The following is a 15,359-nucleotide window of genomic DNA, read 5'->3' on the forward strand; positions in this document are numbered from 1 at the left end:
CCGATACTTCAAATGCTTATCGTCCAAATTTGTTGCCAAAAGAATGTACGTAAAGCTGTTAGTGACCAAAAGATGGCCCGAGATTTCATGAATTTGAAACACTTGATCATTCTCTTCTTATAAGAATTTTTTTTTTTTGGCCATAGGTACTACTTCTACTTTTTAGAAGAAGGATGGCTCTCAGATGACCACACGAGCATATGGCCACCACATTTACCGCACACCAAGGGGTGTAAGCAGGATCGACCTTTGGGATGGGGGAAAGAAATTTCTTCCAGGAACATTTTGAATTACCAACCTTTTAAATTGATAGAAATTGATTAAAAAAGCATAAAAAGTATTTCATTTCGATATTTAATTTTTTTAAAGAAAATATTCAAAAACATTTTTTGATTGACTTGACAGCCCCCGCCTCTGCGCACACCCTCGGAGAGCGATATAAAAGTTGTTTTGAATTGGTTGAGAGTGAGCTCTAAAACTAAAACTAGCCCGCGTGTGCCTTGCTGTAACAAAAATTATGAGGAAAGTAACATTTATTCAAAGAGAAAAGAATTTGGGTATAAAAAAATGAATGAAAAAAAAAATCTTTTGCATAATCTCTGTCATCAAGCCAAAAAATTGACGTTAAAAACATTTTGTTTAAAACCTTGACGTCCCAGTCAGACTGTTTGGGATGGAGAAAAGCTTCACCATAATTATTATTATTATTTGACGGGCTCTTATACGGAAGTATATATACTCAGTGTTAAAGGAATTTATTCTTAAAATCCCTCAACTAGAAATGAAATATTTGATAAATGATGATCGATAATGGATGCGTGTTTTATAAGTACATGTGTCGTATTATAAAAAAAAGATGTAATGGTAATCGTTGTTTTTAGAAATGATATGCGCTGCTTTAAAAACGGGGGGGGGGGGTTTCCTACGAACTTTATAAGAAGATCGGGCATACAAAAATTAGCCACTTTTACAAGGCACCTGTCAGGGGCGTGCGCAAGATCGGCTTTTGGGGGGGGGGGGGGAGCACGAAAATTTTCTCAAGAAATTTTAAGTTATCACCCATCAAAAAGCATTTAAATTCACAGAAATTGGTTTATATTGCATATAAATGTTATTTTCTTTCGATATTTCAATTGTTTCACCGAAATGTTACTTTTTTTCCTAGTTGGTTTGCTTCCGAGGGGTGGGGGGAAGGAAACGAGTCCCAGGAGCCCCCTCCTCCCTCTGCGTAAACCTATGTAATATGTGATTTTAGACACTATGCAGAATGCTACAGATACAGAAGTGGTCAGGTCAAGGAATGCAGATTGCGATGTGCAACTTATAATCGCTTATCATTCCGGAAAATAAAGCCAACTTACTTTTTTTAATCACTTCATCTGAATAACTTGATTGGATTTCATCTTATATGCATGAGCACCATTCATCAAATTTATAATTAGAGGTTTTTTAGAATGAAATCCATATATGACATTTTAATTCTATAAGCGATCATTAAATAATGGAAAAAGGAAAGTTTTGACCATGTTACAACAGATATTTAAAGTTCTTCCCATCCGCACCACACCATCGACCATCCTTATAACGTCCATGCGTGAATTGGCGAACGTACTCCAAAACGTCAGGCCTATCGTAAACTTCGGTTGCGTTCGTGAAGTCCATCGTCTTCGTGAAATGGCCGGCCATAAAAATTTAGCAATTGCATCGATAATTTTTATCGCCAAGAAGAAAGTTGGGCAAGAGATGCAAATTCTGAATTTTTTTTCTCCCTCAACCTACACATTTGCAGTTTCAGTTTCAATCCTGATGAATATCGGAAATTATACACTTCGATGGACTTCATAAGTTAGTTTTTTCGCTTAAATGAAATAAAATGAGCAGTTATTCCTCTATTATCCACTATGCGGCGTAATTCGGAATAAATTCGTGCGAATACAAAAAAATAGAACCCATAGAACTGAAAACAACCAAATAGAACTTATTTTTCATATTTTTTTCCATTAGTTTTTATCAAACATATATGTATTCACTTCTTTTTCCTCCAGGATGATATGGTATGTCTGCAGTGTACAGCGACTGGGGAGAGAGTATGCTTGGCTGCAGAAGGTTTCGGCAACAGACACTGCTTCCTCGAAAATATCGCCGACAAGGTAATTACAAATTCTTTATTCTATAGGGCACACACACACTAAGCATTTCGAGAGTTAAATTTGAGGCTCCTTTGATCGACTATAAAATTATGAAATCTAATGCGACCACCTTCCAGTGACAGTTTTCAACAAGGAATCAAAATTTGTGAACCATTCGTATTAGTTGGAGCCTAACAAGGGCGTACGCAGGATTTACCTGTGGCACAAGTAATCTCTAAGAGATAATTTTTGAATTACTAACCTTCGAAAAATATTTTAAAATTTAATATATGTGTATATATAATTTTTTGCCAAAATATTTTACATTTTAATCATCTTAGGGTGGGCGAGTCCCTTATTCCCCCCCCCCTTCTGAATATGCCTGTGAAGTTTAAAGATCTGTGTTCTACTGTTCAAGAGTTCAGTACTTCAAATACCACCAACTTTTTAACTTCCGCAACATCCCTTACATACGTTGTTGGGTGTTAGTATTTTGAAGTATAAAGGCTGTATAACCACTTTGCGATTATCAGATGACAGCACCGAATGCGGGACAACTACTTTTTAAAATATGTTGATTAACAACATTTAGTTTGATGTATTGCCCTCCTGTAAAATTGTTTACTACGTTACACTTGTGTATGATGCAGTAAAGTACTGCTTTTACAGAATGTTTCCTAACAAATGTATGAAGCAAATTATGGCTTTTTTGTGTTCATTATCATGTATTCAACATATTTGAGTTGGTATTTTTATTGTGAACATATAGCGCTGACGAAACTTTCACGTACCTGGTTAATTAAATCGTATTTTTTGAAAAATATATATATATTTTTTTGTTTTTAGGCTTTAATTAGAACTGAAATGACCCACCAAAAATTTACATGATAATTATTCCTTATTTCATAATGTGGTAGATAAAAGGTTGGAGAGCTATGGAGCTGTTTACAATCTGTGTACCGTGACATTTTGGTTTGCCATGGTGGTTGAGAAAGAGTGAAAAATAATAAGAATGAATTGATAAATATTGAAAGAAAATGAAATATAAAAATGAAAAATATGCATAAGTCGAACTCCGAGATTTAACCCTTAAATTCATAGCTTTGCGTATGTGCAAAAAGTTCTTTAAACGGTTATTACTGCAGCCAGTTTGAAGATAAACATTCAGAATTGTCTTTGCACATAAGGTAGGTGGCGTCATACGCTTTCTATTTTATAGTTTGAATTTGATGGTAGGTGTGGCAATTAACGACAACAATTCTTTGTTGTAGAGCATGTGTGGTTGAGATTTCACTAATTTCTTAAAATGTTTTGTTTGCATATTTCTTTCACCTTAAAGTTTGCAACCCTAATTTTTTTTCTTACTATAGTTTGAGTTGCAAAAAGGGTAGTTATATATTTGGGAAATAATACTACTTCAATGCATTTATTTTACGTGCAATTTTTGAATCTTTACACTTTTTCAGTAAGGTCTTGTATAAGCAGTACAATTCGAAATAGATTTTTTAAATGATTTTTCCGACTTTCAATACGTTTTTATTAACTAGGAAAAAATATTATCAGTTTGAAAAAGAAATTTGAGCATTTAAGGGGTTAACAAATCGGACGATAATATTAGTTTTCTCCGTTAAATCGAGGTTGACATGATCACGATTATGTTGGAATTATGTTTGGATACCCAAAAATAAACGAAGAGCAACTTTGCACACGATGTGTAGTAGTTACGAATGAGTTGCTGGGAGCATTTTTAGCTTTCTGTTTTCCATTCTACTATACCAAGTGACGTTAATTTATATACAGTCGATCTATTATCGATTCGTCCTTGGTGCTCTCCTTTGTCTGCACTCTTAGTCACAGCATCCTGTGATTTTTGAGATGTTTCAGTCAACAAAGAATGTTCGTGGAATTTTAGTTTTTCATTTCGAAAAACTATGCTTCAGACCGTATACTTGAGACAACAAGAATTAAAGAATGAAACGCCTTAAAGTAGAAAGTAAAGTTCATTTTGAATAAATCACAAGTTCGTGAATGGTTTTCTTGTTTTCAAAACGATTCGTGCATCCTTCGACAAGCAGGAAGAAAAGCCAATCGAAAATTTGAACAATGAGGATCGTCAAGAGACCATTGTCTGAAAAAAAATGGTTAACAAAACAACGATCGAAGCCATTTGTCTTTTTCCTACGGGTTCCAGTTTTTTTAATGGGATCTAAATAAAAACTTCGCTACAAATTTTGTTATTAAAGGGGCTAATCTGGTAGAGCGAATGAAAGTTGGAAATAACAAGGGTTCAACGTTTTTCCAAAACTGCCACGATGATTCGTGACTTTCCAAAACTGCCAGTTCATAGCAACTTTTGAGTTCTAGATTCTTAAGCGGATTAGTTAATTTTTCTGTATGTCTACTACTATTTTTAATTGAGAATTTTTATTTTATTATTTTTTTATTTTTTTACGCTGATTTTGACGATAAAGTACGAATAATTAGTCTTTTTCATTTCATATTTTTAAAAACGGAATTGCAATTCATATTGCCGCAGCTGAATGGTTTTCGCCTCTGGTTCTATGGGTCTGAATCCTTGCTATTGACATGGAATCACAACACTTGGGAATCGACTTTTAACTATCTCATTAGCCGCCTTTGCACAAGGTGACCGTGGTGGGACAAAGAGATCAAACAGCTAATCAGATTTCTTGCTAATAATAAATAAGCTATTATACTTAATAAGCTATTCTATGTCTCTCAATGAACCTCTGTATCACATCAGAATTTAATTTACGAGATTTCAAGTGATGAAAATAAGATTCCTTAGGTCGACATTAAGACTGCATTAAAAAATATTAAATACATGTCTTTAATTATATTCGTATGTATCAATGGTATTATTTTTTTTCGGTGTGCTCATGAATGTTGTCTGGTTTGCAGAACACTCCACCCGAAATGTCATCGTGCGTGTTCGTTATCGAGCAAGCTTTGTCAGTCAGAGCTCTGCAAGAGATGGTGACAGCCATGTCTTCAGAATCGGTAAGTGCACACACACACACACATGAACCTCTATTTACGTCCCATTTATCTTTGGTTATAATTACGCGTAATCTTTATTCAGCGCGAGACTTTTAATTAATTCAAAGCGGAGGTAGTAGGCAATCATCGATCGTGGGTGGGACATGTAGCACATGCGAAAATTGAGAGACGGCCAGCATATGAAGATTCCGCTGGAAATACTAAGTAACGGTATTTCCTCGTGTAACACCAAGTTTTAGTATTAATAATGGTCGATGAGAGCGATTTTCGAAGCAACCGCATGGAATCCAGGTTAGCGAAACGTTATGCGAGCGTATGTTAGTTTTTAACACGTTTATACCGCTGGAATCAGTTTGAAAATCAAAATCGCGTAGGACAGATGTCTTAAGCTAGTGATAAGCAAATTACGGCCCGCGGGATAGATGCGGCCCGCTTAGACATTCTTTCCAACCGCCCCAGATTTCAATAACAATATAGAAGTTTTCAATTTTCAGTGTTGAAAAAAAATTTTATTCAAAGGGGATGTTTCCTTTTTTGCATTTGGAAAATATAGTTGTTAGAATTTAAATAGAAATTTATATAAAAACATTTGCTTGTGTGGAACAAGCACTGGTTTTTAAACAAATCGTAATGGCGCCGACTCGCAGAATCGGAAACCAGCGTGTACTATGTTCGTACCCCTAGCTAGAAATATCTAAATGCGCCGGGACTATTCTCTAGCGAAGTGGCAAGCTTTATTTCTCCTATTTGATTACACCTAGGTGTTATTCCCTTTTAAAATTTACGCATGTTTCAGCGGGGGAGGGGCGGGGATTATAAAATATCGTTCTCATGGTTACGGGTAGTGTTCGCTAATACGCAACAAAATTGAAATTTACTCCTCCCCATTTCGTTGGGGGGATGCTCCCACAAATTTTTTAATAGAGATTTCTGATTTTTTCATAAAAACAATGCTCCACTTTTTACAAAACTATCCCTTAAAATTTTGGAGAGGAGGGAAATTACTCTTTAACAACACTGGTTACAGAATGTATTGGATGAAAATTTACATTAAAAATTTCGTTTTATAGCAGATATAAACATTTTCCTTCACGTATATAACCATACTTTCGGGATAAACGTAGATGTATAAGTTGAGGAATTTCTAATATTTATAGATATGCAGTACTAAAAACAAATGATGAACAAAAATTTAATACTTGCTATCGTAATTTATTACTTAACGTATATAATAACGTAATATTAAACGTATTAAAAAAAAGAATTAGACAATTTTTATGAAATTTTTTCAAGGCAAAGAAGGCGCCTTCCTAAATCATTCGTTCAGAAGGGTAGAAGGGTTAGAAAAGAAAAAAAACGTTCCGGATATCGGTGTTGACGAGAAAAATCCCTTACTTAAGGAGTGCATCGGGAAGGTCAGACTATTACAATCAAGTTCACGAGAAGTGAACGCAAAATAACTGAAGATGCCACCGGTGAATGCGACCGAAATTCGGTAAACGTTTCGGCAAATTGAAAGAATCGGAAGAGAGAATTTTCGCCGCTTCGAGTTAGCAAAACCGCTGCTCGCGTGCTTCCAGGCGAAAGAGTCTAGTAACAATTCTACCGGGTGCTTTTGTTCCTAATTCTTTTTTCCTCCCAGAACTCGATAGTATTGCTGAATTGCGCGTTCAGCAAATTCTGATACGACGATGGCCGTAGTATACACTTGGATACCGCTATGTTTATACATACTCCCATCTGCTTGAAAAAGCCGACTTTTGAGGAGGTCACGGGTTGAAAACAAAAGAATCCTTGGCTCCGATTCAACTGCCACGTAGACTCGGAACAAGAAAACATTCGAAAACCTCGATTCTTTCGCCTCGCGAAAAGAAGCTGCTGAAATTATTTGAATGAAGAAGGATGCAAATGTGACATCATTTTGTTGAATGAGTGAGGGGAAAAATAACGATCTCTGTTATGAGCGCGTTGTCAGAAGAGCACCTAACTTTTGCTTAAATGAAAGCAGTATATTCTCAGGTAATCTGGAATGTATAACAATCTAGCCACCTCATAAAATTAAGAACAAATCGTGAAAATATCATCAACAACAAAAATTTATATTTCAAGTACAATTTTAATTTTTTACTGGAGCTATACTGTCATCAATATGAATGACTGATTCATTTCAGCATGTTTGAACATGACCTGAATTTGGTATACCTATGGCCATGGTTCCCTCATCAGGCAGCTGGGCCCTAGTCTGGGACCTTCGGCGGACCCTCCATAGTGAATTTACAGTGTGAGAAAACGAAAAACGATAGAAATCGTCGCGGGCCCTGTCACTACCTCTCTGTCAACCCCACCCTTGTGGGGGTCATGCCTATGAAAGATATGCCACCCTGATAGCTTCTTAAGCTTCTTAATAGCTCTAAAATAGAGAGTTCTTAACCGTTTTTGTTCCCACAGACCACGGTCCACGGGTGATAAATAATATTCAGTGTATAGCAATATAAAAATAATGTTTTTTTTATCCAAACTTACAGGCTCCCTGAAATCCCTTCAAGGACCCCTAGATAACAACCCCTGCAAGAGTAGGGATGACACGGCTTCAGCCAGGAGGCTTGGGACTTTTCTTTTTTCTGCAACATTAATTCACTATTGCTGGGCCTGTGAAAAACCTGATCAGTGACTCGCCAAAGACGGGACTCGTACTGCAGTACACATGTGGGGCCAAAAAAATCACAACCGTAATTTCTGGAAGCACCACCCCGCTTTGTGTTCGGAAGTCTAATTTTGAGGCATGTCGAGCTTCGGTAAACACGTCGTTTATGTTCATTTCTTTCCTCTACGTTGATACTACGTTCAAGATATCTCCTCTGCTATCCAGTGCGCATCTTAACGCATAGGGGCCTCAAGCGACGAAGGGCCCCCACAAAATGAGATCTGGTTGAAATGTTCGAGAATTTGACAGGTAGGGCCTCTCAAAAATCACTTGGCCCGAGGACCCCATGACGGTCTTGAGACGGCCCTGCTGCTATCCACATGCAACTTTGAAAGTGTGAAGGACTTTCACGCAGAAAGAAACATTTGTGACCAAAACGGCCAATTTTATATTTTTAGGAAAATATTTTTTGTGTGCGGCGCTCACGTGCGTGCGAAGCGGCATTTTTTCCAGACCGGTGCTTCTTCCATACAATAACTGTTGCTAAAACTGCTAAAATGTGCTTATACCTAAGGCCGTAGGGAGAGGGGGAAGGACTTGGGGGGTTTCGTGCCTCCCTGCCCCCGAAGCGTGGGAAAATGACTGAAAAAAGGGGAAAGATGGTCAAATCTATTGTTCCATCACTTTGGTCCCTCCGAACGAAATTTCTGGCTACGGGCCTACTTATACCGTCATCAAAAAACTGCAGTCAGCGGAAAATTTTAAATTTCATTCAAATCTTTTACAGCAGAATCTATTGTGAATTATATATATACACTATCTACCAATAAGTATTTGGACACCTGTGATAGAAAAGAAAAACTCTTTATTCAAAATCAATAGTTGGTAGAGCCTCCACGAGAGGCAATTACAGCGTGAACCCTCCGGGGCATACTTTCCACAAGTCCTTGTGTGACGGCTAGTGGTATTTTCTTCCACTCGGCTTGGAGAAGACATGTCAGTTCCTTCACCGATTTTGGACGGGTAGGGCACCCCTTAATCCGGCGATCCAACTCGTCCCAGAGGTTCTCGATAGGGTTCAGGTCTGGGCTCTGGACAGGCCAGTCCATTTGATGAACCCCATTGGCACCATACCAAGCCTTGGTTAACCTCGCAGTATGACGGCTGGCATTGTCGTCCTGGAAGTAACAGGGGTCCGCCCCGTAAAACTGCCACAACGTAGGAAGCACATTGTCATCCAAAATAGTGCAGTAGGCATCGGCGTTGAGCTTACCATGAATGGGGACCAAGGGTCCCAGTCCATACCAGGAGAAACACCCCCAGACCATAATTCCACCTCCGCCGAACTTGACTGTTGGCACAATGCATTCTGGCAGACGCCAGACCCAGACCCTGCCATCCGAACGGTAGAGGGTGAACCTTGATTCGTCGCTCCAAAGAACCCGTTTCCACTGATCTACGGTCCAATTTCGATGTGCTTTGCACCACATTAACCGAGCAACGCGGTTGGACTTTGTGATCAAAGGCTTTTATGGGCAGCAGCACGACCATGAAAACCAATCAGATGTGCTTCCTTACGGATGGTATTCATTGAAACAATACTCCCGGATGCCTGATGAAACTCCTCGCGGATGAGGGCCATCGGTTGGGTGCTGTTTTTCCGAATTTCTCTGGACAGCACCCGTCGGTCTCTATCTCCCAGTTTCGTTGGTCTGCCGACTCGGGACAAATTCCGACAATCACAGCTCACCTTCCACTTCTTAATCACATAGGCCACTGTCGATTTTGGGTACTTCAGCTCGCTAGATATGTCCCTTAAGGATCTGTCATTTTTGTGATACCCGATAATTATACCTTTCTCGAAATCAGAGAGCTCCGAACTGCGCGGCATCTTGCATGCGACTAATGCCGATGTTGTTTCCTACACGATATATACCGGCGGAGGGTGTGACGTATCTCAGGACCGCAGGTATCGTCATTTGCATAGGTGTCCAAATTCTTATTGATAGATAGTGTATATATAATGCATTTCATAAAAAATTAAATATTGTACGGTATTTCTCATCGAGGAGAAATATAAGTTTCTTTATTTCTCCTCTAAGGTATTTCTACATGAAAGGGTTTGTGGTTTTAAAGTTATGCAATATTATATTGGGCCTGGGGGAAAATCCCTTCGAATCTCAGATCTTGATCGCCTTGTAGTAAACTTTTAAAGCAGAAACTCTCTACAGGGACAGGTTGAACCAGTGTCGTCTTAACACCCGGGCACGGTCCGGGGGCCTCAAGGGAAGAGGGGCCCCACAAAAATAAGATTAGGCTGAAATTTTTTAGAATTTACCTGGTAGGGCCTCAGAAACACCACTTGGTCCAGGGGCCCATGATGCTCTTAAGACGGCTCTGCTTGAACCGCGGCTGCTCAGTTTCAGGTCATGCATCCCGAGCGGAAACGCGCGTAGTCACTTTCCGAGGGCACCAAATCCAAGGTAATGAGTTCGCATAATTGAGGATATTAGCGTACATATTTTATTCCAAAATTACGGTATTAATATTCCAAATTTAGAAGATGTGTTTAGATGACGTTGTTTTTTTTTAATGCTTTGGGTTTTGAAAAAAAATTGTGATTTAAGGGATACCCCTTCGCACCCTCATGCACTGTCTGCTGTTAACTGGTGAGGGAATGTTAAAACGATGGTTATCTAAAAGTTAGTCCCACCAGTGTAAGGTCTGCTTCCGCTGAACATGTTTTCTAAAAAAAATTCAGGAAATTGCCTATTTTCTTAAATGCCAAAGGTAAGCAAAGTTGCCAATTGTTGCTAAATTCACCGAAAATCGCTGTTGGCAAAGTGCTACTGCAGATTATGCATCACTACGGCTTGCAATAAATTCTATAAAGAAAAAAAAGGCTTGACATGACCCAAATTTATATGAAATGAATATTCATGCTTATAGTCATAATTATATTAAAATTATGTAAATGATGTATAATTACTGTACTTTTACTTTACACAATTGGTATGATTTTGTAAGTTGGAAAAGTAATTTTAATCCTTCATTTCAGTAAAAAATAATATTCGAGCAAGCTTTGTTGGAAAATAAGATATTTTTGTGAAAAAGTCGGGATAACAGAAATTATGAAAAATATGATAATGTCTCGAGAAATATGGATCCATGTGGTTACCACATTCTTATCTTCATTGGTGTGACTTATACGCCCTGTAGGAGCACTAAAATTAAATTTTAGTCTAGGAAAGTGTTTTTCAATTAGCATTTTTTTAGAGGAGATATGGATCATCAAGGAGCCAAGGACTTTATCTGTGCTGTTGTTTTATTTATTATGAGTCTTGTCCCTTCAACCACATTTGTCTTAAATAATAGAGTATAAAAAAAAGCTATTTATGAGAGAAAAATTTTGAATTAACTTTTTGAAATGATGAAAAGCAATGCAACATTCTTCTTTGATACTTATACACTGTGAAACTATTGAAATTTCATGCTTATTTCAGAGAAGTACTTTGTTTAATTTTAATGCTTATTAACGCAAAGTCTTTAGCGTATTTTTTAAATTGTTAGATGTAATTTTTTAAAACTATTTCAGGGTAAAAGCACTCAGTCAGGTCACAGGACTCTTCTGTATGGCCATGCAGTGTTATTAAGACATCAGAATAGCAATATGGTAAATACATTCATTGCATGCTTCTTCACGTGAAATTAATTTTAAAGTGACTTGTTATACTTGTTATTTTCTGCATGAACTGTAGTTTTGTTTTTGTCAGCTAAAAATATTTTTGAAATAAGTGATATAAATGACTTCATGACTCATGACTGTTTGAACATGGCATGTTTTCTGTAGATTTTGTCACAATAAAATATTTACATTTTTTTATCTGTAGTACCTTGCTTGCCTTTCCACAAGTTCTTCCAATGACAAGTTAGCTTTTGATGTTGGTTTACAAGAGCATAGTCAAGGTAAATGCTTTTTCTTATTATTTGGAAAGAAAAATACATTTTCAAAAATTGTCAAAGTAAAATACACACAGATAGTTATGGTTCCACCCTATGATTCATTTGTGACCTCTATGATTGTAAAATAAAAATAATCTGAATGTGGTCATTTCCTTGATGAAAAATGTGACATTTAAGAGGGTATATTTACAATTTTGTGCTGTGTACTCTAATAACTTTATGCCTGTTATTTGTGTTTGCTCACTTGCTTTCACAGGAGAAGCATGCTGGTGGACCATTCATCCAGCATCAAAACAGAGATCTGAGGGTGAAAAAGTGAGAGTTGGTGATGATTTGATCCTTGTTAGTGTTGCAACAGAGAGATACCTGGTGAGTGGTTGTTTTGATTTGTGGAACAGATTATTTATTCACAATAATTCATGATTTTACAAAAATATGCTGAATGTATAATCATTGGATGATTACAAATCTAACTCATAATTTCATGGTCATAATTTTTTCATTCTAACAGCATACGGCTAGAGAAGGAACGGAGACTATAGTCAATGCTAGTTTTCACCTGACTCATTGGTCTGTTGCTCCTTTTGGCACTGGTTCCAGTCGAGTCAAATCAGTTGGTAAGATGTTGCTTCTATATATGAAGAAGCAATTTAATCACATAACATTTCCTAATTCTTCATCATATTAATGTTATTGTTCTTCATAGGTTACGTATTTGGTGGTGAGGTTCTACGGTTTTTTCACGGTGGTGATGAATGTCTTACAATACCCCCAACATGGTCTGATGCACCGGGACAAAAGTAAGCTGTCTGTTATATAATTTTTGGAAAATTCACAATGTTTCTATTATTTAAACATATGTGATAGCTAAATATTTTGATAAGCTTGATTACTTTACCTAGTGCTTCATAGAATTCTTAAAAAATCATGGTTTAAATTGTAGAGTATTTAATAACAATGAGTGTTTAATTCTGAACTTCATTTTTTTTTTCAAATCCATTCATTGTCCTTTCATAACATGCTACAGCATGGTTGTATATGAAGGTGGAGCTGTCCTCAACCAAGCTCGATCTTTGTGGAGGTTGGAGCTCATAAGGACTAAGTGAGCATATTGTGTGTTTTGTGTGCACCCGTATCTTTAAAAAAATTTGAATCTCATCTGCATATATATTCAGCAATGCTTATTATTGTTTTGAAGTGATTTTACAAAAACTATTAACTTTTTTTTTTCCTAATCTAAAATTTCACTTTACAGGTGGGCTGGTGGTTTTATCAACTGGGGTTATCCTTTGCGAGTAAGACACATTACCACTGGCAGGTATTTAGCTTACAATGAAAACAAAGAAGTCTATCTAGTAAACAGGAATCAAGCTCCTGTAGCAGCTACTGCATTTGGACTAAGACAAACTAAGGTAAACTAGAAACTATAGCCAAATGTTCTAAAAAATGAATGACAAGAAAATATAACCTGTGAGTGTAAGACACAGGTGGAGGGCTCAGAAGCCTATCAGATCAAAAGTCAGTTTTCTGAAAATGACTTTTGTATTGTAAGTGCCTCTTCATTGATTAAACTTTTAATCAATGAAATGAAAAACTTTTAATCAACTTGAATGCTAAAGCATTCAAGTTGCTATCCTTATATTGGAATGGCAGATAGCACCACTTATACTGAGACCATGGAATAAAAAATCTGTTTATCTCATTTTTAATGTTTATTGACTTACACTGATTGGCTTCTGAGCCCTCTGAGTATAAAAACTTGATTCTATTAAAAAATGGTTTTTAGACATTAACAAAACCGAAATGAAACTGTTTTGGATTTTTATGAACATTGGAGTAATAAAGAGTTGCAATTTCATAAAAACACATTTTCTTCTTAATATATACATTTATGTAACATGGCAAAGTATGATATTTGTCATTTTAAAGAACACCTACACATTCTATAGAATGTCTGATGGTTTCAGGCAAGGTATAAAATACGAGAATTTGCTAGTTGATCAAACACAATATGTGATATACATGTTATAAATAATGCATGTGCTCTCATCCCATGGCCCGCAGACTAAATGTGGCCCTCAAAGTTATCTGATGTGGCCAACAGCTACAAACATAACTTTGTAAAATCAACCAAGCGACAAATTTCTAGATCACTGAAATTACCTGTGGTGCAATTCTACATCACTTGATTGCCCCGTGGTATATTTCCAGATTTTCAGACCACTTGAGTGACCAACAGCATATTTATAGGTCAACCTAGTGGCCTGCTGCACAGTTCTTGAGCATTTAAGAGGTCTGTGACACATTTTCAGATCACTAAAATGACCCGCGACGCAGTTCCACATCATTTGATTTGCCTGCGGCACATTTCAAGATCACTTAAGTGACCCATGGTGTAGTTTCAAATCACTGAAGTGACCCGTAGCACAGCTGCAGATCCCTCAAGAAATCTGCAGCACATTTACAGACTGCTTAAGTGACCTGCAGCACTGTTTGAGATCACTTGAGTGACCCACGACACGTTTACAAACCAATGAAATTGGCTGCACTCGACTAAAGATTGAGCATCCGTGTTCATACAAATAGTATTTGATATATTTACATCATTTGATTGAGCATTTATACCATTTGATATACTATAATAACTATAGAAATTAGTTTAGCCCAAACCAGTAAGACATTCTATTGGATGCCAAATTTTACACTTTTGCCAGTAACACACTATTTTCATAATATGTAGACCAATTTTTGATGACCAAGTTTTTTTTATTCGTAATTATTTTGATGTTATTGTTTTGATCTAAAAATTAATGTTTATCAATAAATTTTTCTCTGAAAATTCCTTCTCACGTGCTTCAAATATCAAACTTTTCAATTCTTTTACCTTTTTTTTTTAAATTTTTTTAGATTTTTTTAAATTTAAATATCTGAAACCTTTTTGCTTATATGATTTTTTTATTTGATAACAGGATGACAAAAAAATTGTTTTAGATGAGAAAGAAGAAGAGGTTCTTGGTTCTCCACTCATTAAATATGGTGACACTACTGTATTCCTACAACATCAAGAAACTGGACTTTGGTTGTCGTATAAGGTTAGCATTGCTTGCTTTGCTTACATAGCTCTACAAAAAAAAAATTTTTGATTAAAGCGTGGAATTTTTTAAACTGGTTTTCACCATATTTGGTATGCTGGTTTCAAATATGAAAACCATTTTTCTCTATCAGCTCTACTTTTTGAGATTCAGCACAGCTAAATTATAAAATATTCAACTTTACAATTGCTATATATTGATTTTAATATTTTACTATACATTGAATAGTGGTTGAGTTTTTCACATGGATTGGTTCCTGCTTTTTCACTTCCTTGTTCTTTGTACTGCTATAAGCTGATTGTATGAAGCCATATTTGTTGGCATAACCTAGTATTTACATCTAACAGAACTTATGAAGTTCTTTGTTTTCTTTCAAACCGTGCATGAGTCCAGTTTATCGCCATGGGCAATTTACTACCAAATGAGTTGTGCCGAAAGTGGTTCTTTGTTTTGAAGGTTCATGGAAAGAAAGAATGATATCCAGTTGAAGAAGTTGTGTTAATCATCCTG

At 36.6% G+C, this 15,359-nt stretch overlaps 1 protein-coding gene across 13 annotated transcripts in view; it reads left to right on the forward strand.

Moving 5' to 3' along the window:
• RyR (Ryanodine receptor) overlaps window positions 1-15,359 on the forward strand; it is a 178,209-nt gene that overhangs the window by 10,918 nt on the left and 151,932 nt on the right. For all 13 annotated transcript variants that reach the window (XM_089255391.1, XM_089255395.1, XM_089255398.1 and 10 more), the window contains exons 2-11: window positions 2,046-2,150; window positions 5,052-5,150; window positions 11,390-11,467; window positions 11,685-11,760; window positions 12,014-12,126; window positions 12,269-12,374; window positions 12,464-12,557; window positions 12,785-12,859; window positions 13,013-13,169; window positions 14,727-14,849. In XM_089255391.1, coding sequence (XP_089111517.1) covers window positions 2,046-2,150; window positions 5,052-5,150; window positions 11,390-11,467; window positions 11,685-11,760; window positions 12,014-12,126; window positions 12,269-12,374; window positions 12,464-12,557; window positions 12,785-12,859; window positions 13,013-13,169; window positions 14,727-14,849 — 1,026 coding nt within the window. The remainder of the gene's footprint in view (window positions 1-2,045; window positions 2,151-5,051; window positions 5,151-11,389; window positions 11,468-11,684; window positions 11,761-12,013; window positions 12,127-12,268; window positions 12,375-12,463; window positions 12,558-12,784; window positions 12,860-13,012; window positions 13,170-14,726; window positions 14,850-15,359) is intronic.

This window comes from Pholcus phalangioides, unplaced genomic scaffold (assembly GCF_987345545.1).
Source record: "Pholcus phalangioides strain wild (caught in Gottingen) unplaced genomic scaffold, Ppha-v1.0 ptg000042l_1, whole genome shotgun sequence".
In the NCBI taxonomy this organism is placed as follows: domain Eukaryota; kingdom Metazoa; phylum Arthropoda; class Arachnida; order Araneae; family Pholcidae; genus Pholcus; species Pholcus phalangioides.